General features: G+C 57.4%; 1 protein-coding gene across 5 annotated transcripts; it reads left to right on the plus strand.

Moving 5' to 3' along the window:
• Rhbdf2 (rhomboid 5 homolog 2) lies at nt 1–26,065 on the plus strand. 5 transcript variants are annotated; one of them, XM_047544787.1, is made up of 19 exons: nt 1–87; nt 10,719–10,887; nt 16,874–17,030; nt 17,966–18,090; nt 18,492–18,687; nt 18,766–18,969; nt 19,796–19,924; nt 20,294–20,412; nt 20,537–20,731; nt 21,810–21,921; nt 22,150–22,224; nt 22,403–22,564; nt 22,882–22,991; nt 23,130–23,193; nt 23,283–23,377; nt 23,522–23,597; nt 23,775–23,875; nt 24,050–24,203; nt 24,760–26,065. In XM_047544787.1, exons 3-19 carry the CDS (start codon nt 16,887–16,889, stop codon nt 25,267–25,269), a joined length of 2,571 nt encoding a protein of 856 aa, XP_047400743.1. In that variant the 5' UTR covers nt 1–87; nt 10,719–10,887; nt 16,874–16,886; the 3' UTR covers nt 25,270–26,065. The 5 variants fall into 5 exon arrangements, with proteins under 5 accessions (XP_047400743.1, XP_047400746.1, XP_047400747.1 ...); XM_047544790.1 differs by having other exon boundaries at nt 24,850–26,065; XM_047544791.1 differs by lacking the exon at nt 24,760–26,065 and adding an exon at nt 24,452–24,734.
• Nucleotides 26,066–26,414: the final 349 nt, after the last annotated feature.

Consider the following 26,414-nt stretch of genomic DNA (forward strand, 5'->3'; position numbering starts at 1 on the left):
CCGCCCCCGAAGGGCCACCGCCCAGCCGCTCGCCGGCGCTGATCTGAGCTGCGTCCGGGGACTGGGGCCGCGGGAGGTGAGCGCGGGGTGAGTGGCGGGACCAGACGCAGGCGCCGGAGGGGTGGCGGGTCGGGCCCCAGCCGCCCTGGGCGGCGGTGCGCGGGCGCGCGGCGCGGGTGTCTCCCTGCAGAGCGCCTGGGGCCACGTGGGCCCTCCCGGAGGCTGGGGCAGAGAGAGCCACCGGGGCCGCTAGACCCTGGGCTCGGCTCGCCCCAGACGCCTAAGGACAGGGTCCTGGGCCCACGTCACCGGGCGTGGGGCATGTCGATTGGGCAGAAGTTTAAATGCCCAGGGAGGAAGGGGACTGCCCGGGACGGGACCGCGCAGCCCCGCCTACGACCCAGAAGTGCCTTCAGTTCAGACTCCTCTCCTCTATTTTGCGGATGAGCATCGATCCCGAGTCCCGGGGTCGAAGTTTGTGCTTGGAGCCTCGCTTCGGTGGGTAACAGGTGGGGAATGGGGGCGGGCTCACACCGCCAGGCTGGTTCTGGAATGAGGGGCTTGGGAAGGTGGACCCTCGGCTTGCCTTATACCTGTTTAGGCCCATCTGTTTCTGTAGGGCATCGGGTTAGAGATTAGGGAGGAAATCCTGGTCTCAGTCCCTGCCCAACTCTATGAAGGACTAAAGGAGAAAGTTCTCCGGTTGGGGCTATGAAAGAAGGTGTAGGTGAGGTGTGTTTGAGGAAGTGTACCCCCACGTGTGGAGTGGCTGCTGTTTCCCAGATGGCTAGATAGGACCCCAGTGTGTGTGACATTTGCTGGTGGCACAATGAACCCAGCATCCTTGTTAGGCTTTCCAGGCTCCCTGTGGGGCAGGGAGTGGAAAGTGAAGCTTGTTTTAAAGCGGTTGCTTTTCAGCTGAAGGGGCCCTTTTGCCTTCCAGGGGATGTCTGGCAGTGTCTGGGGACATTCTGGTTGTCACACACTCCGGAGGGGAGTGAGTGACATTACCCGTGGCATGCAATGAGTAAGGGCCAGGGATTCTGCTAAACATCCTCCAATGCACGGGACAGCCCCACAACAAAGACTTGTCCAGCCCAAGAAGTCGATAGCACTGTGCTGAGGCTGGGAAACTCAGCTGTAGCACCTGGTCCATCCAGGTACTTATTGATTTCTTTTCCCTCCATCAGTTTCCCCAGTGGTTAGGGGAGGAACTTGTAATTAATGTAAATGAGAAGTTAGGGGTTAGGAGGGCAGTTATTCCTCTAAGAAGTGCCCTGCTTTGCTGCCACAAGTCTGCCTGTTCCCTGCTTGACAGGGACCCACAGGAAGCAGATCTGGGTGTTGTGGAGGAGGGCTGAAAACAGGGGCCCTCTCAGAGCCTGGGCCTTGAGTACTTCACCCCAGGGCAGCCTCCCACACAGGGTGAGCCAGGGCAGCCCTAGAGCTGAAATGTCTCTGGAGATGGAGGAGGGGCAGAGTGAGCTCTGTTCCCATAGATCTTCCCAAAACTACATAATGGTTGCCCTACCTGGTGACCTGCTGGAATTTTTCCTTTGAACACTCATCTAACTGCTCCAGCGATTCCCACCAGGAAAGTAATGTTCAAGGAATGACTTGGTGTCTCCCCAGTCTTCCCTCCTGCAGTAAAATGTTCCTGTGTAGCCAGGTGTGGTGGCACAAACCTGTAATCCCAGCTACTCAGGAGGCCGAGACAGGAGAATCGTGAATTTGAGGACTCCCTGGGTAACTTAGCAAGACCCTGTCTCAAAACAATAAAAATTCCCCGTGGTGGGAACCCTAGGTTGGATGAAAGGCCAGGCAGACTCAGCTGCTGGTAAGGGAGGCACCCTGCTGGTCACATCATCTGCGCGGTGGTGAGAGATGGAGTACAGCAGAACCTGGCCCGACAGGCTCCAACTCGAAGCTGTTGAGTTGGACTCGGGGGATGTATTCCCAGCTTCCTGAGAACCAGGAGGGGTGGCTGGCAGGGTGACACAGGATCCGATGAGGCAGCCATATCCCTGCCCAGGAGCCCTGGCCACCCCACAACCCTCCTTCCATTTCCCAACTTCCCATTGCTCCCTATCCTGGGAACCCTGGTGAAGTGAGCGAGCAGGTGGAAGTTTCTGGTTGGTTTTGGTCTCCTTACTCTGGAAGACTGGAGTGAGACTCCCACCTTTCCAGTAAGCAGTAATAGTGGCCCCACTGCATATGCCTCTGGAGGCACAGGACTGAGCACCCAGACCTGTACAAAGTTGTCTACCCCCAGTTCCTGGGAAACAGACCACCCAGGAACTGCCACCTGGCCAGCTCATTCCTGAGCCACTGCTGCACCTGATGTCTGTCTCTCAAAGACAAACACACCCTCTCTTTCTCTAGCCCAGAAAGGAGACTTCTGTTCCTCTAACAGGAGGAGTAAGTCACACCATAAATGCACTGGAAGGCCCCTGGGGTCCCAGTTCTGCTCTAAGCTCTGCGATGGTATTTTTCTGTGGCCTCTGCCAGGATTCTGTCCTACTTGTATCAACTTTGTCCCATTCAGACACCAGATGAGAGCAGGAAGAGGTCAGGGCACTGGGAGCGAGTGCCTAGTGTCCCAGCGACCTCGATGAGCCGCCTGGGCTTCCCTTTGGTCCTGCCCTTGCCTGACCCCGGTGCTGTGTAGAGATAGGCTTGTCTCCCCAGCATGTCCCCTAGGGTCTCTGTGCCTCATACTCTGGAGCAGGAGAGGTGTTGCCCTGCTGCCCCAGGGGATTTCCAGAATGAGCTCATGCCTTGCGCTGTGTCGGAAGTGGCTCCCGGTTTCCTTTCCTATCCAGTCGAGCCAGGCTGGGGGAGGAGGGGCGGGACATCAGTGCCTGCTGAATGCAGCTGACCTTGAGTAGCTCAGTGACTGGGAAAGGGACACAGCCAGACTGGGGCAGGTGTCCTCACAGGAGGAGCTGCTCCCTGCTCCACCACTGGGAAGAGCAAAAGCAGGGACCTCCCCGACTGCCCCTCAGGTCACCCTGGCCTGGCTGGGAAGTAGTCAGGTATAGAAGGCTCAGCTTCTCATCTCCAGGGAGGTTCAGAGAGCCACCTTCAGTAAGTTTACCCGGAGACCCAGACACAAGTGGCCTGTGGTTCGGAAGCTTCTGGGCAGCAGTTCCAGCCACAGTGCTGCCCCGGGCCCTCTAGGATAGTGGTTGGAGCCAGGTGGGTAGTGCAGAAGGCTCCTTTCAGGGCCACCGGCCTGGGGTGAGGAGCGAGCGTAGTGAGCAGCCATGGAGTGGGTAATGACAAGCCCAGGGGGCCAAGAGGGAAGATTCGGAACTGACAGGCTCAGTGGTCCACCAGAGTGCGCTGTGGGAGGTTGTAAGGTGAGGATTCCGGTGCTGACCTCGGACAGCCTTCAGCCAGGATGCGCCCATGTGGGGATGATCTTGGCCTCTATTGCAAGGCTGCTGAACATGGCAGACTTGGGCACAGCGGAGGCCCACCCACACTCATCCAGAGTGGCCACTCTATTAGCATTCTGTAGAAGTGACTGTGTCTGGGGCAGGGGACTTCAGTGCTTTTGGGGGCCATGGGAAATGAGGGATGGATTTCCATTTGGGCCTGAACTGCAATCCCCTGCCCACACCAGGAGTCTTCCTGCCTGCCAGCCTGTGTGTCCCTGATGGCATGGGGTGGGGGTCACAGAGGCGATGCCCTCAGCTGGGCCCCTCTGGCCGAGGCTCCTGGGCAGGAGTAGGGTAAGCTGCCAGACCTGTTCTTCCCCTCTGCCTCCCAAAAGGGGTGCACACCTGTACCCCCAGCATCACAGGTGGTACAGGGAGGGCTTCCTGCCCCTAATCTCTGGCAAGGGGCACCTTTTTTCTCTCTTGGTGGGCCTCCCTGAGTCTTGCCTCTGTGTGGCCACCAGGGAGGCCTGGAAGAGGAGGGTGGGGAACCCAGCCTGAGCCCCTGGGACCTTATCAGCCAGGGAGCATAATGACAGTTGCCTCCCGCCCTCAACCTCAATTAAATGAGATAATGCTTTAAAGGCCCTTTGATAGAAGTGCCACCCAAGCCTTAGGTGTCACCACTTCTGCTCAGAGGGCTGGAGGGGTTCCTGATCCAATGGCCTTTGTACCCAGACTACTCTGCACTACCCCCCAGGCATGTCCTTGTGCCTCTTGGCCTCCCCAGTTCCAGGTGCCACAGAATGTGGGGCCCCTGGCTGGGCTGGGGCCCTGCCACTCCCTGGCTGTGGAACTGTGGATGGGTGACTGAGCCTTTCTGAGCCTCAGTTTCCCCACCTGTCAGGTAGAGTCCTGTCATCTCAGAGGCCCTTGGCTGAGATACAGAGGCCATGTGAGCCATGGTGGCAGAGCCCAGCCGGAGAACAGAACAGACTGCCGGTTGTGTGCCAGGCACCGTACACTCAGGCTCTGTCACCTGGCTGGCTCCCTCCGTGGTGGGGCATCACCCCCTTTCATAGCAGAGGAGACGGGCTCAGCAATGTGTATGTGCCTAAAGTCTCCCCACAGTGAGGTGGCCAGGTCGGGTTTGAGCCCTGTCTCTGTCCCCAGGTCCCCCTCATTCCTCAACAAGAGAACCCCACATTGCCCCAAAGCGAGGTGGGGGTCAGTGGGCAGGTGACTCTGGAAGCCTTCTAGTATGGGCACAGCCCAGTAGGCCTGGGCCCAGCCTCTTCCAGGGAAGTGGGGTGCCCCGGGGTAGGGTTCTGGGAAATCAGGTTTATTAGCTCCTTAATGACTGTTTACAAGCCAAAAAGTGTCTGTCTGGCATATTTCCTCCCGCCGAGGGGCTCCCTGTCGACAGGAGCATAACTGGGCCTCCAGAAGTGAGGCCGCCCGGCGTCCCGTCCTGTGGAGGGGAGGGGCCGGGGAGCCTGCAGCTCCATGGAGTCTGGGAGCTCACACCCAGCCAGCAGGGTCGGTTTCTGGTTGAGTGATACTGTGCAGGGTGCTCTACCTCTCAGTAAGATAGGGTGAGACTTTGTACCTCCACTGAGCATGCTCCTGGAGGGAGCTGTGGTTAATGGTGACGAAGCCACCCAGATCTCAGATCACCAAGGGGCTACTTAGCATCACATGCATAAAAAACAGGTTCAGAGTCATTAAGTGGCTTTAGATCACACAGTGGGGGGCTGGGGTCGTGGCTCAGTGGCAGAGTGCTCCCCTAGCATGTGTGAAGCACTGGGTTCAAGTCTCAGCACTGCATAGAAATAAATGAATAAAATAAAGGTCTATCAACAACTAAAGAAAAAAAATTTTTTTTTTTTTTTTTTTGCGGAGCTGGGGATTAGAACCCAGGACCTTGTGCTTACAAGGCAAGCACTCTACCAACTGAGCTATCTCCCCAGCCCCCAGGAAAATTAAAAAAAAAAAGATCACACAGTGGTTAGGGCTGGGCCTGTGACCCTATCTCCTGGGTCAAGGGACAGACCATGAGGAGGCAGGTGGAAGCTGGTGGGCTCTGACCTTGTGAGCACAAGGGGGGGTGATCAAGGAGTCCTTAGCAGAAGTGAAGTGGGCCTCCCCTGCTCCCACCCCAGGTGAACCCCATCCTGCCTCACCCTCTGAGCATGTGATGGACCTGTGCTGCTTCTGAGGACCAAGTGGAAACCTAACTCCCAGTGGTCCATGTTCCAAGAAAAGCAAATCTTGAAGACCAGAGCAAGCACAGTTCAACCTGTGTGGCAGCCATGTGTGCTCCGTCTCCAGGAGCCCTCCCACATCCTGGTGTCTGGGCCCCCGGGGAGGGGCAGCAGACCTGCGGCCTCCCCAGAGGAGGCCAGGCTGCTGGGTGAACATCCCAGGCCAACACTCAGTCCCTTTCCAGGGCACCTGTGTTCCTGCTCAGCTGCCATCCACTTGGACTGCCTCCACCAACAGCTTCTGGAGTCCAAAGGGGAGGCCAACTGGGGAGGCCTGGCCACATTCCTACTTCCTGTGCCACCTGCCCCAGATATTATCAGCAACTGCTGTATTTTGGGCTTTGAGGATGCAGGGCTCAGGCACCCCCAGCTCAGCCCACTTCCTGGACTGGGGATCCAGTGGAGGAGGAAGGCATCTACGTTTCTACCAGACCTGCTGGCAAGTGGTCCTGAGAAGGGCCAGGTGGGTGGAAACAGAGGGGCATCAGGCTGCCTGATGCAAGGCCAGGGTTTTCTCCCAGCCCCCTGGCACAGCATGCCCAGGCTCACCCCCTCACACCCTGCACTGGAGGCTCCCTGGAGCCTAGCACCCACTTCCCATGTGTGTAGTGTGGTGGGCAGTGAGGCCCAGGCCAATCTGAATCAAGGGGAGCCCGAGGCCTGTATCTGGTGTGAAAGGGTCCAGAGAAGCTAGCAGTTCAACTCCTGAACCTGCCCCTCCAGCCCTGGAAGAGGGAGGGAAGAGGGAACTAGGGGCTCTCTGGGGAAGGGCTGGCTTTTTGTTGGCTCTGGAGCCTACACGTTCCCTCCATGGGTGACCATGGGGCACAGCTCACGTCCCCACATCCCCACAGCTGGTGCTGAGTTCGTGTCTGGGCAGCCAGCTCCCAGCTCTCCCTTCGGCTGCCCTGCCTCTGCCTGTGGTCTTCCTGGCCTCCCACCTACCTGGGCACAATGCTGCAGCTATGCCTCTGTGTCTCTCATGGCTAAGTCCTGTCCCCAGACCCCAGGCCAGTCTTTTTACTTTCCTGCCCTTCTTTGCCGTTGCCAGGTCCAGGAGATGTGCAGGGGAGAGACACCACTACGCAGGGTCAGCTGGGGGACACGTGCAAGGAGACGGGGTGATGGCTCTCATGTGAGCCCTCCTTTGGCCTGTGGAGGGGAGGGGCTGGACAACTTCCTGAGGTCAGCAGAACCTGGGGTTTTGCTGGGGCCCAGCTTCCTCTTTGCAGCTTTCTAAAAATGCCCCAGTTCCCAGCAGGGCCACGGGAGCGGAGACCGAGTTCTGGTTTCTGTGGTCAGGGAAGCCGGGGAGAAGCCCTCACCCTCGTAGCATCCTGTGATCCAGCCCCTGCGCCCCCTCCCTCCCACTCTCCCCTGGCCTCCTGCTCTTTGGGACCCAGTGGACTCACCCAGGGCTCCAGAGCTGGAAGTGACTTCTGGGCCAGGTTGTGGTTTCTTCCCTTCTTTTGTTCAGGTGACTTGTGTCCCCTCTCCAGAGGGGACTCAAGTGCTTCCTGGTTGTGTCCAGTGGAGGGGACAGAGCTGCTCACTCCTTGTCCAAGTGCCTCCCCCTCCCTTCTGTCCCCATTCCTGGCCATACAAGGTTGGGCCCTTGCATCAGGCCAGGGGGCTGCAGCTGCGGCTCCCTGCCCTGGCTCATCGGGTCCGCAGAGCCCAGGGTGTGGGGAATCCATCTACCACCAGGAGAAATGCAGGACCCTCCACAACCTGCCGGTGTAGGGGTGTAGGCGGCCAGCTCGTGGAGGAAGGGAGGGGACTCTTGGGTACAGGTGGCACTGCACCTGGGTGAGCTGGGAGGGGACGGTGGCCAGCACTCTTGGAGCTGAGGCTCATGCCACCTGTGCAGTGGGGAGCAGGGCCCTCTAGCCCCCTGCCTGGGCTGACCGCCAGGTTGTGTTTTGGGGCCTTCCTGGGGTGGCCTTGCCGACACTGCAGGGCTTGGTTGGGAGTGCCCAGCCCCGCCCTTTGTGGGGAAACCGGATTCTCCGGGCAGTGGCGGCAGAGGTTTCTGAGTCTGCACTTCTGTGTGCGCCTGTCTGATCCCTGCTGCTGCTGGCTGGGTGGTGCTATCTGGAAGGTCCCTGGAGAGGGACACTGACCCCTGGCCACAGAGGCCTTAACCCATGGGGACCTCAGGGATCTGAATGCTGCACTTGACTTTTCTTCTGGAACTGCCCCACCTGCCTGCTCTCTCGGCGGTGGCCACCATCCTGAGGGAAGAGGAAATTGAGTCTGGCCAACCCTCAGCCCTGGTCTCTCTACCCAGGCCCCTGTGGTGTCTCCCAGCTTCTCAGAAGCTCAGGCTAAAGGCCTTCCCCAGAATCCTGGCCAAGATCCAGCTTAGGCAAGTGGCCATGACTAGGGCCTTCAATCCCCCCAGCCATGGGCCAGCTGTGGAGACTGGCGTGAGGGTCTTGGAGAGAGCAGCAGATGTAACTGTGGGCAAGAGGAAGCCTGGTTCCAGGATGTCACAATTTCCTTTGCAGTGAGCAAGCATTTCTGGGGGCGGGAGATAAGTGGCAGGCGGAACGGCTCAGTGCTCCTGTGCCTGGCCTCTGCCGTCTGCCCTGTGTGTGGGTCGTGCAGGAGCCCAGAGTGGGTCTGACAAGGCCCACCCCTGCCCCGGGCATCTGCCAGCCCACCAAGCGCCTTCCCTCCCACATTCTGAGGCCCATTCGCTTCTGTGCAAGTTGGGGGCAGGTGGTCTTGGCAGGCCTTCTGCTCCATGATGGTGCAGTGTATGGGCTTCCTGCAGGGGGTCAAGCTGGCCATGACCCCGTCCAGCCCCCACCCCATTAACAGAAGGAAACTGGGGTACAGGGTGGAGTTGCATATGGATGTCGCCCAAGTCTTTGGCCCCTCTCAGTGCTGGCGCGCCCACCTGCCCCTCTTGAGGTCAGACTGCTTCTCTTTGGTGTCCCCAGGATTCTCTTGGAGCTGGCCCAGGCCCAAGTCTTAGGTTATGCCTACCCTTCCCACCAAGAGACCAGCACATAGGCCAGCAGCACAGAGGGTGTCGTGGGTGGGGCTCCCAGCTGGCCAGTCGGCTCCTCAGTGCTACAAGGAGGGCCTGCAGTCAGCCTTGGAGCAGGGAGTGGGGTCCAGTGGAGACTCAGCCTGGGCCAGCACCTGCCATTCAGCAGGCTCTGCAGTGAGCAGAGGGGCAGGGGCAGGTGGACCTTCCTCAGAGGAGCTCTCCAGAGGGGGCTGCTTCCTGGGCTGGCTGCAGGATGGTGGCTTCTGAACAGCGCCTGTGTGGGCTGACCATCCACAGCCATGCAGGCTCCCGCCAGACTCCCATCTCCACTGATGGGGGCCAGCTGGGTGTGGGGCACTGTGCTGCCCAGGCCCAGGTGGAGAAGACCTACCTTGGGCAGATCTGTGGGTGCTGCAAGAGAGCAGGGGCGACAGGGCAGGCTTCCTGGAGGAGGTGACTTTCCTTAAGGGAGCAGCGTGAGGTGGCCAGCACACAGGTAGATCCTGGTGTGCCCAATACAGGGCCTCAGAAGAGAGGAGACAGGAGCAGGGGAGCTGCAGAGGGCCAGCATCTCTCTGGTGGCTGTGGGGCAGGCCTGAACTCTGACTCTGGGAGGGACGAAAAGCTCCAGGTTCCAGAAGGCACCTGCCTGCCTGGAGCCGCAGCTGAGCTGGACTCTGGTGGCCCCTCCTGCCACCTGTGCTGTTCTCTGCTGCCTCCCTCCCTTGGTGCCAGTTTCCCAGGGCAGTGTCCACCGATGCCCTCTCTCTGCACCCTGGTCCCGGAGGATGCCAGGCGGGGCTCTTTCCTGGTGGAGGCCCCAGGTGAGACTGTTGCCTTGGGGTTGTCCCCAAGCAGCTTCCTCGTGTGACTGCCCGGGCTCCTCGGAGCCAGCCTGGCCCAGCCCCTTGGGTCATCTGCCCTTGATCTCAGAGGGGTGTGAGGTCAAGACTTCTGCTGAAGCCGAGGCTAATGGTCCTGCCTTAGAGAAGCGGAGACATGAGGCAGGCATCCCGTCCTCACCCGACACCCCTCACCTGTGACTGGGGACTCTGGCAACCAAGGGCCTCATACCACATGCAAAGCACTAAGGCAGTCCCACTAGAATCAGAGGGACGTGGCTCTACCCTCACCTCAGTTTACCCCACGGCAGTCCCAGGCCAATGCGCAGCATGCTGGTCCAAGTTTCCTTCCATACTTGACTCTGCTCTGGCCCTTTTAGAGGGGTCTGCCAGCTCCTAGTGTACCCCAACTTTAGGGAAAGAGGATGTCTGTCTCTTAAGGGGACCTCCATCTTAGGGCTCAATGTCTTGAGTCCCAGCTGCACCCCTTCCTGGATGTGTTAGATTGGGCAAGTTCCTGAACCTCTCTGAACCTCCATTCCCCCACTAGTGATAATGTCTGCCTCAAAGGGTGTTTTAAGAACCAAGAGGAACGATGCCTATACAGGGCTGAGCAAGGTCTGGCACGTGTGGACTTAATCCGGCCCAGCTGCCATGGCACTTCCTGGCATCTCCCACCTCAAGGAGGGCCTGCACATGCTGTGCCACGCCCATAGCATGTGCAGGACTTCCTAGAAACCCACAGGAATGCCACCAAGCTGCCCTCTTAAAAGTGATTAATTTTATGTTATGTGGCTTTCATCTCAGTAAATTATTAATAAAAACAACAAAACACCTCCCTCTGATTTCTGTGCTGCCTTAAGTATCTGAATGACACTAATGGAAGAGAAATCCTAATCAGGAGGCAACCACCGCTCCCTGGGCTTTTAAAGTTGAATGCTTCTTTCAATACAAAAAAAGAACTGGGACCCTCTTGACTTCAGCATCTGGCTCCCGTCGGGTTCCAGGCAGCACCCTCTGTAGGTGGTAGGAGGTACTGCATGCTGAGCCCCCTGCCGTGACCCTCAGCTGCCCAACTCAGCTCCAGGGCCCTTTCTGCGCATCTCCACTCATCCTTCTCTGAGGAGCAGGTGGGATCACCCCCATTTTATGAGTGGGGAAACCAAGGTCAGGAAGATGAAAGACCCAAAGGATGGCGTGACCCTGAGCCTGCTTGCCTTTCTTTCAGGTCAAGAGTGCAGAGAAAGCTGCCCTGCTTCATCTGGGCCGTCGGTCCACCTGTCCACGGAGCTGAGGCTTCCCCACTGTGCATCTGAACAGCGAGGAACGGGCAGGAACATGCTCTAGGCACCTTCCAGTGAGCCGCAGGAAGCCGCAGGCCCAGCCCAGATCTGAAGGTAGGAAGCCGGGTGGCCTGGTGGGCTGGGCCAAGTGCTGGCCATCTCACTCATTTGGTTGTTTTTTAACAAATATGTTCTGCTGGTGCCTGTGGGGCCTGCAGGCTTTTGGCAGTACAGGTGGAAAAGGCAGGAGACAGCAGTGAGCAACAGAGACTGACAAGGGCAGAGGGAGAGGGGCTGCTGGGTGGCCAGGGGGCTGCTGGGCGGCCAGGCAGGGCCCCTCTCAGCAGGTGGTAGCCAAGGGGCAGAGCGACCAGCTCAGGAGGAACCCCAGTATCTGTGGTGCTCCTGCCTGAGGTGGCTTCTCCATGACTTTGCTGAGGTGTAGTCCTTCAGCATTCAATTTGCTTCCTCAGGCCTGCCATTTGGTGGCCGTCTGTACATTCAGAGTGACCATCACCACAGTCTGAGTAGGACCAGAAATTAGCATGTTAGCGGTTATTCCCACCCTAATCAATGAAGCAAACCCATGACCCACACATGGCGCCTCTGAATGTTTTCTCATTCAAATAACTGCATCAGGAATCCTAATGACAGCCGTGGTGATTAGCTTTACAAACTCAAGACAATGAACTTTAGCCAGTATTTCTGATTGACTCACAACCCTGATACTGCTGCTAGCCCTTTAAAATGGTCAATTTTGTTATGTGGATTTCATCTCAATGAATTGGTAATAGAAACATCAAAACACAACACCAATAAAAATAGGACTCACCCTGTTTCACTCCGGAGGACCTGGGGTCACTAAAGGTGTTCCACTTATATCGTGTTATAATCTTTTTTAAGATGACAGAAGATCGCACCCTTCTCAATCGTATTTCAAATAACACCATTAATTAAACTCTCACTAACAATAACAATAGCACTTGTGTCAAATACTTCAGAAAAGCTGAGGAGAACAGAGGCTCCATTCCTCGGGCCGAGGTGAGGCAGGAAGGACATCATGGCAGAAGAGTGCGTCGAGGGGAAGCAGCTCACATGCTGATCAGGAAGCAGAGAGACTCCACTCACCAGATTCAAAATGTATACCCAAAGCCACGCCCCAGTGCCCATCTCCAGCCACACCCCAGCTGCCTCCAGTTACCAGTCAGTCCCATTAGGTGGATTAATTCACCGATTGGGTTAAGGCTCTTACAAACCAACCATTTCTCCTCTGTACCTTGTATTGTCTCACACAGGAGCTTTTGAGGGACCCCTCACATCCAAAGCATAACACCCACAGAGGTTGAATAATAATGGTCATCACATATAACTCAATACTAACAACTTTCAATCTAACAGTTTACATCTTACTTACAATTAATATTTCTATTATTTATTTAACTTCGAGAAAAAAAAAAAGTCTACTACCACACTGTCAGATCTAACATATGATATAAAACCCCACTTGTTAATTTCTTTTCTTTTTTTAAAATTTATTCCCACTGTTAATTTCAACAGTACTTATAACACTTTTGTCCCTAGAAGGTCTTCCCCCAACTAACTAGATTTGTTCCCACAATGAATGATTATCAAAGAGTCATAAACAATAGCATTATTACGCCAACATCCAGACATTATAACATGATTAAACTTGTATTTCTCCATAACTTGTTTATTCAGTATCACTAATACTGTTCCCATGATCCAACAACACAAAGATGAAATGACAATTTGAAAAAACAAAACTAGCTCCTCTTTTGCCAACCCTAATAATTTTATCCACACTTTCCCTACCATTAACACGGATACTATCAATTCTAAACTAGGAATTTGGGTTAAGGAGTTCACGAGACTTCAAAGCCCTAAGCAAATAACACCAATATTTAATTCCTGAGACTCTATCCCATATCAGTTGAATGCAAATCAACCACTTCAATTAAGCTAAATCCTTATAAATAATTTATATCCTAGATGGATAGGATTTGAACCCATAAAAAGATAGTTAACAGCTGGCCAGGCATGGTGGCTCACAACCGTAATCCCAGTGGCTCGGGAGGCTGAGGCAGGAGGATTGCAAGTTCAAAGCCAGCCTCAGGTACTTAGTGAGGCCCTGAGCAACTTAGCGAGACCCTGTCTCAAAATATTTTAAAAAGGGTAGGGGTTGTGGTTAGTGGTGGAGTGCCCCTGGGTGTAAAAAAAAAAAAAAAAAAAAAATTAGTTGTCAGCTAAATTCCCTAATCAGCTGGCTTCAATCTACTTCTCCCTCCGGGTAGGCAAAAAAGGCAATAGAAGCCCTGGCAGAGTTGGAGCTGCTCCTTTGAATTTGCAGTTCAGTTTGATAATTCACCTCAGGACTTGGTAAAAAGAGGGTTCCACCTGTGTATTTAGATTTACAGTCTAATGCTTGCTCAGCCACCTTCTCCCACCCATCAGTTGCTGGTTATTCTCAACAAATCACAAAGACACTGGAACATTATAGCTCCTGTTCCCTGCCTGAGCCCGTATTCAAATTGAATGAGGCCAACCTGGGGCCCTGCTGGCAGAGGATCAGCTCTGTGATGTCATTATTACTGCCCATACCTTTGTGATAATTTTCTTCCTAGTTCTAACCAGTCGTACTTGGAGGATTTGAAAACTGACTAGTCCCTCTAATAATTGGAGCCCCTGGTATGGCACTCCCTCGTATAAGTATTATAAGTTCGTGCCTAAGACCTCCATCATTTCTATGATGAATTTCCTCATTTATAAGTGAGGCAGGAGCTGAACAATGTATCCTCCGCTAGCTGGAAACCTAGCACACGAGGGAGCTTCCATAGCCCTACTTTTCCACTGCATTTAACAGGTGTATCGGCTCTTCTGGCAGCCATTTATTTCATCCCCTCTGTTATGAATACCAAGCCCTGCTCCATCTCAGCGTCAGGCAGCATGGTTGGTCTGCTCAGTGTTCGTGAGAGCAGTACTATGACTGCTTTCACTTCCTGGTTTCAGCAGGTATTACCACGCTCCTTCCCTACCGAAGCCTCAGCGCAACTTTCCTGGACCCAGTTGGAGGTGGAGACCCAATCTGATTCTCTAGGCACCCAGGAGTATATATTCTTCTTTTACCTGGACTTGGCATTATTTCACAGAGTTACTTCCCTGTGATTTTACAGGAATAGTGAGCTTTGATATCCATTGGTTTGCTAGGTTTGTGGTCTGAGCCCACCACATTTGGGCTGTAGAAACAGATGCTGATGCTGGAGCACATTTCACATCAGCAGCTTCAAGTATTGTGATTCCAACCCCAAGTTAAGTCTATGGCTGGCTGGCCACGCTACATGGAGGAAGCATCACATGGTGCCCCGTGATCCTGTGGGCTGAGCCCTAGGATTTATTTTCCTATTTAGAGTTGGAGACCTGCAGGAATCGTCTTAGCCAACTCATCATTAGACGTTGTCTTACATGATGCATCTTATGTAGCCGGTCACCCTCGTCCCCCTCCGATCCAGCCATACGAAGGCCCTAGTCTACTTGTCACTTGAGACCCCATTTCCTGGCCTTTGCACGGAAGGGGTCCCACAGCAGGTGGTCTTCACCAACACCACGTTGTCAAGCTCACAGGCTGCTTCAGAACTTCAGGCCTTCCTGTGGCTGAGTTACATTCACGATCAGGGATGTAGGATCTGCCCCATCTTGCTTATCCATCTGTCTATCGATGGGCATTTGGGTGGCTGCCACCTGTGGGCTCTGTGAATAACCCTGCTTGGAACGTCCCCACCCGGTGTAGCAGGGACGTGGTGATCTCTTGTGAATCCGCGGGTGCCTCTCCGAGGGAGGACCTGTAGTCTCCCTGGTGTCCGGGTGAGGACCTGGGTGACAAGTGAGTCCAGTGACTCTTCCCAGCAGCAAGTGTAAGGCAGCAGGGAGCCTGGGGCAGCGGGGTTGAGGGAAGCAAGAGAGTGGGAAGAGATGGAGCCAGCAAGAAGCTTGCAGCGAGAACAGGAAGTCCTGGATTGAGGAGGAGTGACATGGCTTCAGCAGATGGTAGTGTTGAGGCAGGTGGAGGTGGAGGGACACAGAGATGGGGCTACCTATGGCTGCTGTGTTGCCCTACTGCCCCCCACTTTGACCCAGAGATGCCCCTGACTGCAGGGCTCCCCTGTAGCCTCTCCAGGCTGTGAACACCCAGTCAGCACCATGACAGAGGGTGCCGTGGGGTCCCTGGCCTCATAGAGGGCTTCCCAAGCATCCTGGGAAGTAGAGGAGAGAAAACAGCTGCAAGTGTTAGCTGAAGAAAGGTCCTGAGATGGAGCAGAAGCTGCAAGGAAGAGAAGAAAACAGCCCAGGGTGTGAAGTCTTGGGTCCAAAAGGAATCCAGTGTTGGTGGCACAAGCAGAGAAAAGCCCCGGATGGGGTGAGTTGCCACTTCCTTGCAGGGGGCCATCCAGTAAGGTCCATTGAAATTCCAGATGCACTTGCCATCCGTCTAGCTGCCCGCTTCTAGAACTTAGTCTTGCAGTACTTGAACAAGCACACGGCATATTCAGGGCGTTTGTGGCAACACTGGACACAAAACGTCCTAAGTAGAGCCAGGCGTGGTGGCACTTGCCTGTAATCCCAGCAGCTTGGGAGGCTCAGGCAGGAGGATTGTGAGTTCAAAGCCAGCCTCAGCAAAAGTGAGACCCTAAGCAACTCAGTGAGACTCTGTCTCTAAATAAAATACAAAATAGGACTGGGGGTGTGGCTCAGAGGTTGAGTGCCCCTGAGTTCAATCCCTGGTGCCCCCACCACACAAAAAAAATCCTAAGTAACTGTCTACTGGGAAGTAAGTCCACCTTGGCAGGTTCCACTCCATGAAATCATGGCTGTTGTCAAAGCAGACAAGGTGGGTCCGACTGTACGGACTGATGGGGATAGATGTCCATGGTACAGATCAGGAGGTGTGAGGTTTCAAACCACATGTTGTTTCCAGCGGCAGGGGGGAGGTCCTGGAAGATGGGCCCTGGGTTCTCTTTCTGCTTCAGAGTTCTGCATAATTTCTTAGTGATCACGTATCACTTTATTGTTAAAATATTTTGTCACTGTGAACAGAAAAAAGTACCAGACAGGTGGCAGTTTCAGTTACCTTTTTTTTTTCTTTCTTTTAAGAGACAAGAGTTTCCCTATGTTACCCAGACTGGCCTCAAACTCCTGGTGGGTGCTGGAGTTGTGGCTCAGTGGTAGAGCACTTGCCTGGCACGTGTGAGGCCCTGGGTTTGATTCTCAGCACTGCATATAAGTAAAATAAAAGAGCCATTGACAACTAAAGAAAAAACATTTTAAAAAATAAAAATAAAAAACTCCTGGGCTGAAGTGATCCTCCCACCTCAGCCTCCCAAGTAGCTAGGATTATAGGCACCAGCCACTACTTTGGTTTTCAGTTATCTTTGAAAAAGAAGCTGGACAGTCCTGGGGGACAGGGTGTGAGCATGGTGGTTTCTCTTCTCTCTGGGACCTAGGCTGAGCCACCCCTCTCTGCTGCGCCTCGCGGAGATCTTTCCTCCAAGAATCACCTGCACACCCCCACAACACCCCACTTGCTGTGCAGTCTCCTGCCCAGGACAGCCGTGGGCACCTTATTGGTGGCTCAGTGCACCGGGTTGTCCTGGGGCCTTCTTCTCCCTCCATGAACCCTGTCCCAGAGACAAAGCAGGGTCCTGTGGCCAGGATGCCACCCGTGGCCCCCTGCCCGGCCCGAGCAGGCAGCCAAGATCACCCCAGCTCGGCATGCTTGCTTTTCATGCTCCTTCCCTGGTGTGGTTCTTGCCGAAAGCAGAGAGCAGAAATAGAATGAGGTGGAAAGCTGGGGACCTCCTGACCCCCACCGAGGTAGAATGCAAATGAAGGTCAGAAATAGACCTCTCACCACACCCCACCCAGCCCACCCACTGCAGTCTGGCTGCAGTGGCCAGGCTCGGATAGAGCTAACTGGGGGCCGGCTGGCTCTGGACCTGGGCTGCCTCCCTGATGCCAGGGTCCTAACACCTCTGGGGTTCTGCCACCTGTCCATGTGCCCACGCCCCCCTCTCTGTCTCTGTTCCAGCCACCTGTCCACCATGGCCTCAGCTGATAAGAATGGAGGGAGTCTCTCTTCTGCATCCGGCAGCCGCCTGCAGAGCCGGAAGCCACCCAACCTGTCCATTACCATCCCACCGCCTGAGGCCCAGGCCCCCAGTGAGCAGGACAGCATGCTGCCTGAGGTGAGGGGCCAGCCTGGGGCTCGCTGCCCTGCCCTAGGCAACAGATGTGCCCACATGACACCCTTTGGACTGTTGCACTTCCCCATGAGGGTCTCCTTCCTGAACCGCAGCCTCAACTAGCCTTAAAATATCTAAAATGTCTCAGGGAGCTCGGGAGCCCCATCTCCTGGGGGCGCTGGGGAGCAGGGAGCCTTGTCCCTGGGAGGGGGCTTGCTGGCAAGCCTACACACTGGGAGCCTCCTGGGCCCAGGCTCTCGGTGCCTCTTCTGGGGACTGATGGGCTGAGCAGGCCTGGGTCCTGCAGCTCCAGCAGCCTGCCTCTGCAGCCCTGGTTCCCTGGAGAGGGTGGACATGAATCGGCATTTGCATGTGGACTTTTGCCACATAAAGAACTCATTGAGAGCAGGCCCCAAGTAGTGTGGGCTCCCACACAGCCTGGGACATAAGGGGAGCTATGTTAACACCACCCGCTCACCCCAAGGACTCTAGCACATGTGAAAACAGGAAGGACCATCCTGGGTTGGGGAAGGCTCTGGATGGGGAGTGCATGCTGTGGTTCCCTGGAAAACATTAGAAAGCGATGGTTTTAAATTTGGAATGAAAGGCTGAGCGTGTGGCAGAGCACTCGCCTAGCATGTGTGAAGTCCTGAGCTTGATCCCCAGCACTGCAAGGAAAGAAAAAGAAGGGTTAAATTTGGAATGAAGGGTGAGGCTTGTGGCTCGGTGGTAGAACACTTGTCCAGCATGCATGAGACCCTGGGTTCCTTCCCAAGCCCAAGCGCTGCAAAAAAAATAGTAAGCGAATAAATTTGGCACAAAAGCAGCCAGGGTGTGGAGTGGGCTGAGCTTGTTCTCTGGGCTTTCCCACTGGGATCCTTGCTCAGAAGCCAATTCGGGCCACACACGTCACCACCGCCCTCCTTTCCACCCCACAGAGGCCCAAGAACCCACCCTACGTGAAGAGCGTCAGCCTTCAGGAACCCCGGGCACGATGGCAGGACAGCGCGGAGAAGCGCCCTGGCTTCCGCCGCCAGGCCTCCCTGTCCCAGAGCATCCGCAAGTGAGCACCCCTGCCCGCCACTGCCACCTTAGCCCGCCGCAGGTTCCGGGCACCCGAGTTTGCTGGGCCTGGCCCTTGCAGCCCCTTTCCAGGAGGGGGGACTGAGAATCTAATGCCGTGGCCTAGATGGCAAAACCGAGGGCCCGGGATGTGTGCCTTGCCAAAAGTCACGGTGAGGCTGAGAGGATTCCTGGAGCCGGAGGACCTCTGCCCTGCGCAGGGCCTTCTCACCCTGGTCCTCGGGCTCCAGCCTTTGCCCCACCCCTGCTGACCAGATTTCAGCCAGGGGCTCAGGGAAGGCCGACCCCCCCCGAAGGCACAAGGGTGCAAGCAGGAGCACCCGCCAAGCTGCACAGGCGCCGTCCCCTCGGCGCACGCTCACGTCCCGCCTGCTCCTGCAGGGGCGCAGCCCAGTGGTTCGGGGTCAGTGGCGACTGGGAGGGCAAACGGCAGCACTGGCAGCGCCGCAGCCTGCACCACTGCAGCGTGCGCTACGGCCGGCTCAAGGCCTCCTGCCAGAGGGACCTGGAGCTCCCCAGCCAGGAGGTGCCGTCCTTCCAGGGCACCGAGTCACCGAAGCCCTGCAAGATGCCCAAGGTGAGCCATGGGGCCCAGGGCGGCTGGGCCGCTTCCCCCGTGGCCGGGTCAGCTCTGCTCACCTCCCATGCCTTCCAGATCGTGGACCCGCTGGCCCGGGGCCGGGCCTTCCGCCACCCAGATGAGGTGGACCGGCCCCACGCCCCCCACCCACCGCTGACCCCGGGAGTCCTGTCCCTCACCTCCTTCACCAGCGTCCGCTCTGGCTACTCCCACCTGCCCCGCCGCAAGAGGATGTCGGTGGCCCACATGAGCTTCCAGGCTGCCGCGGCCCTCCTCAAGGTGAGGCCTCCTGCAGGCTACTTCCCTCCGCTGCCCCTCTCCCCGCCCAGAGTGGTCTAGAGCTTGCCGGCTGTGTCTCCCATGCAAGGGCAGTGTGTGTGCTGGGCCTCCTGGACAGGGGGACCCTGAAGCCCAGAGCCACATTGTGTCCTTCAGGTCCTGGTTCCACGTGAACCCCCTTCAGCCCCCTGAGTTTGGGGAGTGGGATTCTGCACCCACTTGTACAGTGAAGTAGGAAGTGCACTCGCCACTCACCCACCTGTGTTGGCTGAGCCCCTGCCATGTGCTGGGCATGGGGGTGTGCGGAGTGGGGGGATGTCACTGTTCATGGTGGTCGGTGCAGGGGAGGAGTTGGTGTCCAGGAAGGCATTGGGCTGGGCCCAGGACAATAGGGGGCATCAGGGGAGCAGGGAGGGAGCAGCATTCTCAGCCGGGGGGTGGCCTGTGTCAGGGCCTGGAGGCAGAGGGGAGGCCGCGGGTACTTTGGGGAGCAGCAGTTCGATGCAGGAGTGAGGGTATAGAACTGTTGCTTTGAGGAGCGGGATGCTGGCTGCTCAGGTCAGCGCAGGGTTGCCAGGGAGGCGCTGACTCCACGTTGTGCAGAGTGGTGTGTGCTCAAGCAGGGTTTGAGCAGCTGGTGCCCTGGCCTGGCCTTCTGCTCTCAGGAGCCCCTTTGGCCTGTGCACTGTCAGATGCTCCTTGCCTTGGGCAGGATTCCTCCTCCCAAGGCGCTGTGCCAGGAGGATAACTTGGCAGTCCCTTGGGGGCTGAGGATCCAGGTCACTCGGCCCTGGTCCTGATGCCCAGGCCTCTGCTCCATGCCCAGGGGCGCTCTGTGCTGGATGCCACTGGACAGCGGTGCCGGGTGATCAAACGCAGCTTTGCCTATCCCAGCTTCCTGGAGGAGGATGCAGTCGATGGGGCAGACACCTTCGACTCCTCCTTCTTTAGTAAGGCAAGCATGGCGTGTGGGCCCTCAGGGACAGGGGCTGGGGCGGCCTGGGAGCTGGGAGAGGTGACCTTGGCCTTGATGTGTCCTGCCTGGAGCCCCTAAAAGAGTCAAAGGCCCCTTGATCCGTTAGTGTAATGGAGTGCACCCTGCATGGGGCTTGCTGTTGGGCCCCACTTTCTGTTGGGCCAAGCAGGGACCTTTGGTGGGGACAGTGGCCTCTGGGAAAGTCCCCTTAGGACTCAGGCACATAGCTTCCTCTGCCATCCTGAAGAGCCTGTCTGTCCAGCCTGGTTCTGCCCTTGAACTGGCATGTGGGGGGCAGTAGTTGGGACAGTGACTACTTACACTGTCTTTTTGTGTCCCTCACCCCAGGAAGAAATGAGCTCCATGCCCGATGACGTGTTTGAGTCTCCCCCACTCTCGGCCAGCTACTTCCGAGGGATCCCACAGTCGGCCTCCCCCGTCACCCCCGATGGGGTGCAGATCCCTCTGTGAGTCCCTCCCCCAGTCCAGCAGCCCAGCTCGGGGCTTCACCATGCCTTGTCCGGCCCCTTCGAAGCCCATGGTGAGGAGGGGGGTGTGTGGATGTCAGGCTGAGAGCCACCGTCCCCACAGGAAGGAGTGTGGCCGAGCCCCAGTTGTGGCCCCCAGGCGTGGCAAGCGCATCGCGTCCAAAGTGAAGCACTTCGCCTTTGACCGGAAGAAGCGGCACTACGGCCTGGGCGTGGTGGGCAGCTGGCTGAACCGCAGCTACCGCCGCAGCATCAGCAGCACGGTGCAGCGGCAGCTGGAGAGCTTCGACAGCCACCGGTGAGGCTGCGGGCAGCCAGCAAGGGAGAGGGGTCGGGATTCGCGGGCCCCAGGGCACTTCCCTATTCATTCAGCAAGTGCTTTGTGGCGTCCTGGGGCCAAGGGGGTGGTGACAAGCATGGAGACACACTTGGGAGCATGCATGCAGCCTGGGGGCCCTCAGAGCTTCCCTCCTCTCCATCTCCTGCTTCTGGACCTGTGTCCTGCGCCCAGCTCCCGGATGGCTGTCCGTCAACTAATGTTCATTGAGGGCCACCACACACAGGCCCCAGAACAGAGCCCCCAAGAGAAGGGGTCAGAGAGGAAAGGACGGGTCAGGAGAAGCGTTAGAAGCTGGAGCCAAGCTAAGCATGGTGGCACATGCCTGTAATCCCAGCAGATCCGGAGGCTGAGGCAGAAGGATCACAAATTCAAAGCCAGCCTCAGCAACTTAGCAAGACCCTAAGCAACTTAGGGAGACCTTGTCTCAGAAACTAAAAAGAGTTGGGGATGTGGCCCAATGATTGAGTGTCCCCTGGGTTCAATCTCTTATACTAAAAAATAAAAAAAGAAGCAGCTGCAGCCCAGAGTGAGGCAACTAGAGGAGGCCAGGCATAGACATCTTGAGGGAAACCAGAGACTGGGGAAGGCAATTCTCTCGATGTGTGATTGACAGTGTGACCTGATAGACATTGGACCCCAAGTGTCCTGGAGAAGATAGGGAGTTGAGGTGGATAGCTGGTGGGGAGGATGCCATCAGCACAAGGTCAGTGAAGAGAAATGGGTAGAGCCTCCCAGGCAACAGAAAGGGCACATGCAAAGGCCCTGGGGCTGCAGGGACCAGGGTGTGTTCCCGGAACTGCAAGAGGTGGGTAGACAGGCAGGAGAGGTGGGCCTGAGCCACAGGGCATCATCGTTGGCAACCAGCTGATTTTGGATGTTATCCCAAAGGCAGTGGGAAGCCATTGAAATTTTTAAGCTGGAAATGCATGTTACAAGCTGCTTTGAAGGGCGAATTGGGTGAAACAAAGTTGAGAGCGCAGGGCAGCCCCCCAGAGCAGAATGGACTGGGCTGAGTTGACCTGGCCTCTGACCACAGGCCCTACTTCACCTACTGGCTGACCTTCGTCCACATCATCATCACGCTGCTGGTGATTTGCACCTATGGCATTGCGCCTGTGGGCTTTGCCCAGCACATCACCACCCAGCTGGTAAGTCGGGCTCCTTCCTGGTGTCCCAAACTCCCCAAGAGGCTTCAGCACAGTGGGCACCAAATCTGTCCTGCCACAAGACCCTGGCCCAGGCAGGAGGTGCTTGGGGCTCACCAGAGCTTGGCCCCTTCCCAGAGACTGTACCCTGGGGACACCGTCCCACCCATTGCCCTCCCGGCCACGCCAGGGCTCTTGCTCTTCTGACGACCTCTCGCACTACTGCAACAGGTGCTGAGGAACAAAGGTGTGTACGAGAGCGTGAAGTACATCCAGCAGGAGAACTTCTGGGTCGGGCCCAGCTCGGTGAGGGCCCCAGGCTGGGCGGGACCACCTGAGCAGGAAACCCCGTGTCCTGTCACCCCAGCTGCTCACCACCTTGCGGCCCCCTCATCAGGGGAGACTCTGAATGGAGTGGAGGTGCAGTGGCGGGCCCCTCCTGTGTCTGGGACCCATGTCACCAGCTGCCCTCCTCCACCTACAGATTGACCTGATTCACCTGGGAGCCAAGTTCTCGCCCTGCATCCGGAAGGACCGGCAGATCGAGCAGCTGGTGCTGCGAGAGCGAGACCTGGAGCGGGACTCGGGCTGCTGCGTCCAAAATGACCATTCGGGCTGCATCCAGACCCAGAGGAAGGACTGCTCGGTGGGACAGCCCCACTGTGGTTCTGTACCACTCTGCCCCTGCTGGCCTGGGGCAGGGGCCCTTTAGGAGCAGTGACCACGTTCCCTCCATCCTCTTCTCCGCCCTCACCAGCCCTGCACCCCCACAGGCGCTCTGCCAGCACGGGGGCATCCCCAGCCCAAGAGGCAAAGCCAGATGTCAGGAGGGCTAGCGAGGGCAGAGGTCTGGGAGGTGCACCTGAGCCCTGGGGAAAGGGAAGAAGGCCCTGTCCTGGAAGGTCCCCTGCCCGCACCGATGGGCTGGCCTTGCCACAACATGACCAGACCTCCACTCTCCAGGAGACTCTGGCCACTTTTGTCAAGTGGCAAGATGATACTGGGCCCCCCATGGACAAGTCTGATCTGGGCCAGAAGCGGACATCAGGGGCTGTGTGCCACCAGGACCCCAGGTACAGCCTGGAACCACCCACGGGTCCAGAGTGGCCCCTAGCTAGGCTGTCTGAGCTTCCTGCTGGGACACTGGTTGGTGGACATGACTGGTTCCCCAGCCCCTCCCTCATCTTGCCCAACCTGGCCTCTGCCTCCAGGACCTGTGAGGAGCCAGCTTCCAGTGGTGCCCACATCTGGCCTGATGACATCACCTTGTGGCCGGTGAGCATCCCCGGGGAGAGGTGGTCTGGGAAGGGCTGGGGCGGGTGCCAGTCGCTCAGACCCGCTCCCCCCTTGGTACTCCTTTGCAGATCTGCACGGAGCAGGCCAGGAGCAACCACACAGGCTTTCTCCACGTGGACTGCCAGATCAAGGGCCGCCCCTGCTGCATCGGCACCAAGGGCAGGTGAGCCACCTGCCCAGAGCTGCGGCTCCCGTGCTGGGCTGAGTCTCCACTTCCTGCCTGCTGCAGCCATGCTGGGCTCCAGCCTAGATGCACTGGGGTTCTTCAGCGTCCTGATGTCCCACTTTTTTCTTCCTGTCCCTGCAGCTGTGAGATCACCACTCGCGAGTACTGTGAGTTCATGCACGGCTATTTTCATGAAGAGGCGACGCTCTGTTCCCAGGTAGAGTGAGGTCCTGGGGGGAGGCCCTGGGCTGGGAACAAGGGCTGTCATCCTGGGCAGAGGAAGCGGGGCTCTGCTGCCTGCAGAGGCCAGGCCCGTGCACTCCTTCCTGCACTGGGGCCTCAGACTCAGCCTGCCTCCGGGGACAGCACTGACCCCCACGTGCCCCCACCTCAGGTGCACTGCTTGGACAAGGTGTGTGGGCTGCTGCCCTTCCTCAACCCCGAGGTCCCTGACCAGTTCTACAGGCTCTGGCTGTCTCTGTTCCTCCATGCTGGGTAAGAGGCTCCTGACTGCTCCCCAGCCACAGACCTCTGTGACGGCTCCCAGCTGGCCCCGAGAAAGGGCTCTGGGCCAGGGCACAGCTGGCCCGCCTGTAGAGCTGCTGCTCCCGACGTGCTCGGCACCTGTGCAGACTCGGGAGGCCGATGCCTGGTGTGTCCCTGCCCCAGGGTGGTGCACTGCCTCGTGTCTGTGGTCTTCCAAATGACCATCCTGCGGGACCTGGAGAAGCTGGCTGGCTGGCACCGGATCGCCATCATTTTCATCCTCAGTGGCATCACAGGCAACCTCGCCAGTGCCATCTTCCTCCCGTACCGGGCAGAGGTAGGGACTTGGGGGACAGGGACAGGGAGGTGGGACAGGACCCCCTTGTAGAGCCCAAAACTTTGTGGCATATGGCAGCCTGCCCTGCCCACCTGGTATTAGCTAGAGGGACACAGGGTCCCTCCTGTGACAGGCTTAACAGCAGATGGACAGCTAAGCTGGGGGCTTATCAGTGCGTCCCTTAATCCAGTGATACTCTTGAGTCACCAGGGATCCCAACCCCCTCCCTGCTCCACTGTCACCTCCAGAAAGACCTTCCTGAGCTGCCGTCCCTCGCCCTGTCCCTTGCCCTGCCCCTCCTGTCTGCTTCATTTCACCTTCTACCGTGACCTGCCTGGTGGCGTATTAAGAATCCACAGACCTGAGTCTTTGGAAGTGTCCGTGCATGGCTGCTCTTGACCTGAGCTGTGGCCGTCCTTTGACCTGTTCAGCCTAACTGTTGGCTGCTGCGCTCGTTCACCCCCTTTGCCTCTCCCTCCCCACTGTGTGCAGGCCTGTCCTGCTAACTGCAGGCCCACGCCTGGCAGGGACACAGCAGGTGCTCTGTTTGCTAAAGGGTGAAAGTGACCGGTCAGCCCTTGCGGGAGTGGGTCCTTGGGCTGCGCCCCCTGCCTGGCTCCGGGTGACGAGCCTCTGGCCTGCCCAGGTGGGCCCGGCCGGGTCGCAGTTCGGCCTCCTGGCCTGCCTCTTCGTGGAGCTCTTCCAGAGCTGGCAGCTGCTGGAGCGGCCCTGGAGGGCCTTCCTCAACCTCTCGGCCGTCGTGCTCTTCCTCTTCGTCTGCGGCCTCCTGCCCTGGATCGACAACATCGCCCACATCTTCGGCTTCCTCAGCGGCATGCTGCTGGCCTTCGCCTTCCTGCCCTACATCACCTTCGGCACCAGCGACAAGTACCGCAAGCGGGCGCTGATCCTGGTGTCGCTGCTGGTCTTCGCCGGCCTCTTCGCCTCCCTGGTCCTCTGGCTCTACATCTACCCCATCAACTGGCCCTGGATCGAGTACCTCACCTGCTTCCCCTTCACCAGCCGCTTCTGTGAGAAGTACGAGCTGGACCAGGTGCTGCACTGACCCCGGCCCAGCAGGCCTGGGCGCACCTGCCACCCGCTGGGCACTGACAACAGGGGCTGCAGAGTCCTGGGGTCACTGGGCCCGGGGCCCACTCCACCCGGCAAGGTGGCTGTGTGGACAGTCGGCAAAGGCAAGCTTCCTGGGAGGGAGACCCTCGTTTCTCAGGCCTGTGTTCTTGGCCAGGGCTCAGGGACACCCAGGACACCTGTTTCTCCAAGGTTCAGACCCCAGCTTCCTCCCCACTCCCTGCTGTAGGGTCTACATGCTCGCCCAGAGCCCAGGGCCTTCTCCCCAGGGTCAGTGTGCAGTGCCCTCCCGGGACATGTGGCTGCTCCCTATTGTCCCCAGGGCTGGGGGCCCCACCACAGCCCCCCTTCCTGTTTCTCCCTGCTCCCTGTCCTGAGCCTGTCACAAGGCTCCTGGGTTAGGAGGGGCTTTAGCTGTCGTGTGGGGCAGAGAACAAGCAGACGCAAGTAGATGGGGCCCCAGGATACTCTGCTTGTTCTCGGCAACAGGCTGGACCCCAACCCGCCCCCTAGCCCACGCTCCACTTCCACATGCTGCCCTGCAGGTTGGTTCTGATGACAGGTGTCCCTGCTGCTGCCGGGCTCCTGAGTAGGGGTGGGGCTGAGCCACCACAAAGGCCACCTCCCAGGGCTCGCTCAGGTCTGTTTTATTGTTTTTTGTTTTGTTTTGTTTTGTTTTGTTTTTACCAATTTATATTATGGTCCTAATTTTTAAAAGTAACGCTAACTTTATATGGATGATGTCTCAAAAGTATTAAATGAAACTCTTCATGGAAGCCTTGTCTTAATGGAGACCTCAGGTAGAATGGAATCTGGAACTTTCAGGGGTGAGAGCATCAGCCATGAGCTGTGCAGAGGCAGTGGCTTGGCCCAGGGGACAGTAGGAAACTCATGGGACTTCAGGGACTTAGTTACCAAAATCCCAGATTAGGGTCACGTGGAAGACTTCAGTGGGGCCTCTGTGAGGACCAGATTGCATCCGTGGACCCCAGGGCTCCCCAAGCTGGCCTACTCTGATTTTGGTCCAGGACAATGAGGGGGCTTTCCATGTGGAGCGTGGCTTGTCCTGGCAGAAACAGTCCTGGGAGACAGCAGGACACTTGTCCATCACTCCAGGCA

This window comes from Sciurus carolinensis, chromosome 3 (genome assembly GCF_902686445.1).
Source record: "Sciurus carolinensis chromosome 3, mSciCar1.2, whole genome shotgun sequence".
Classification (NCBI taxonomy): Eukaryota; Metazoa; Chordata; class Mammalia; order Rodentia; family Sciuridae; genus Sciurus; species Sciurus carolinensis.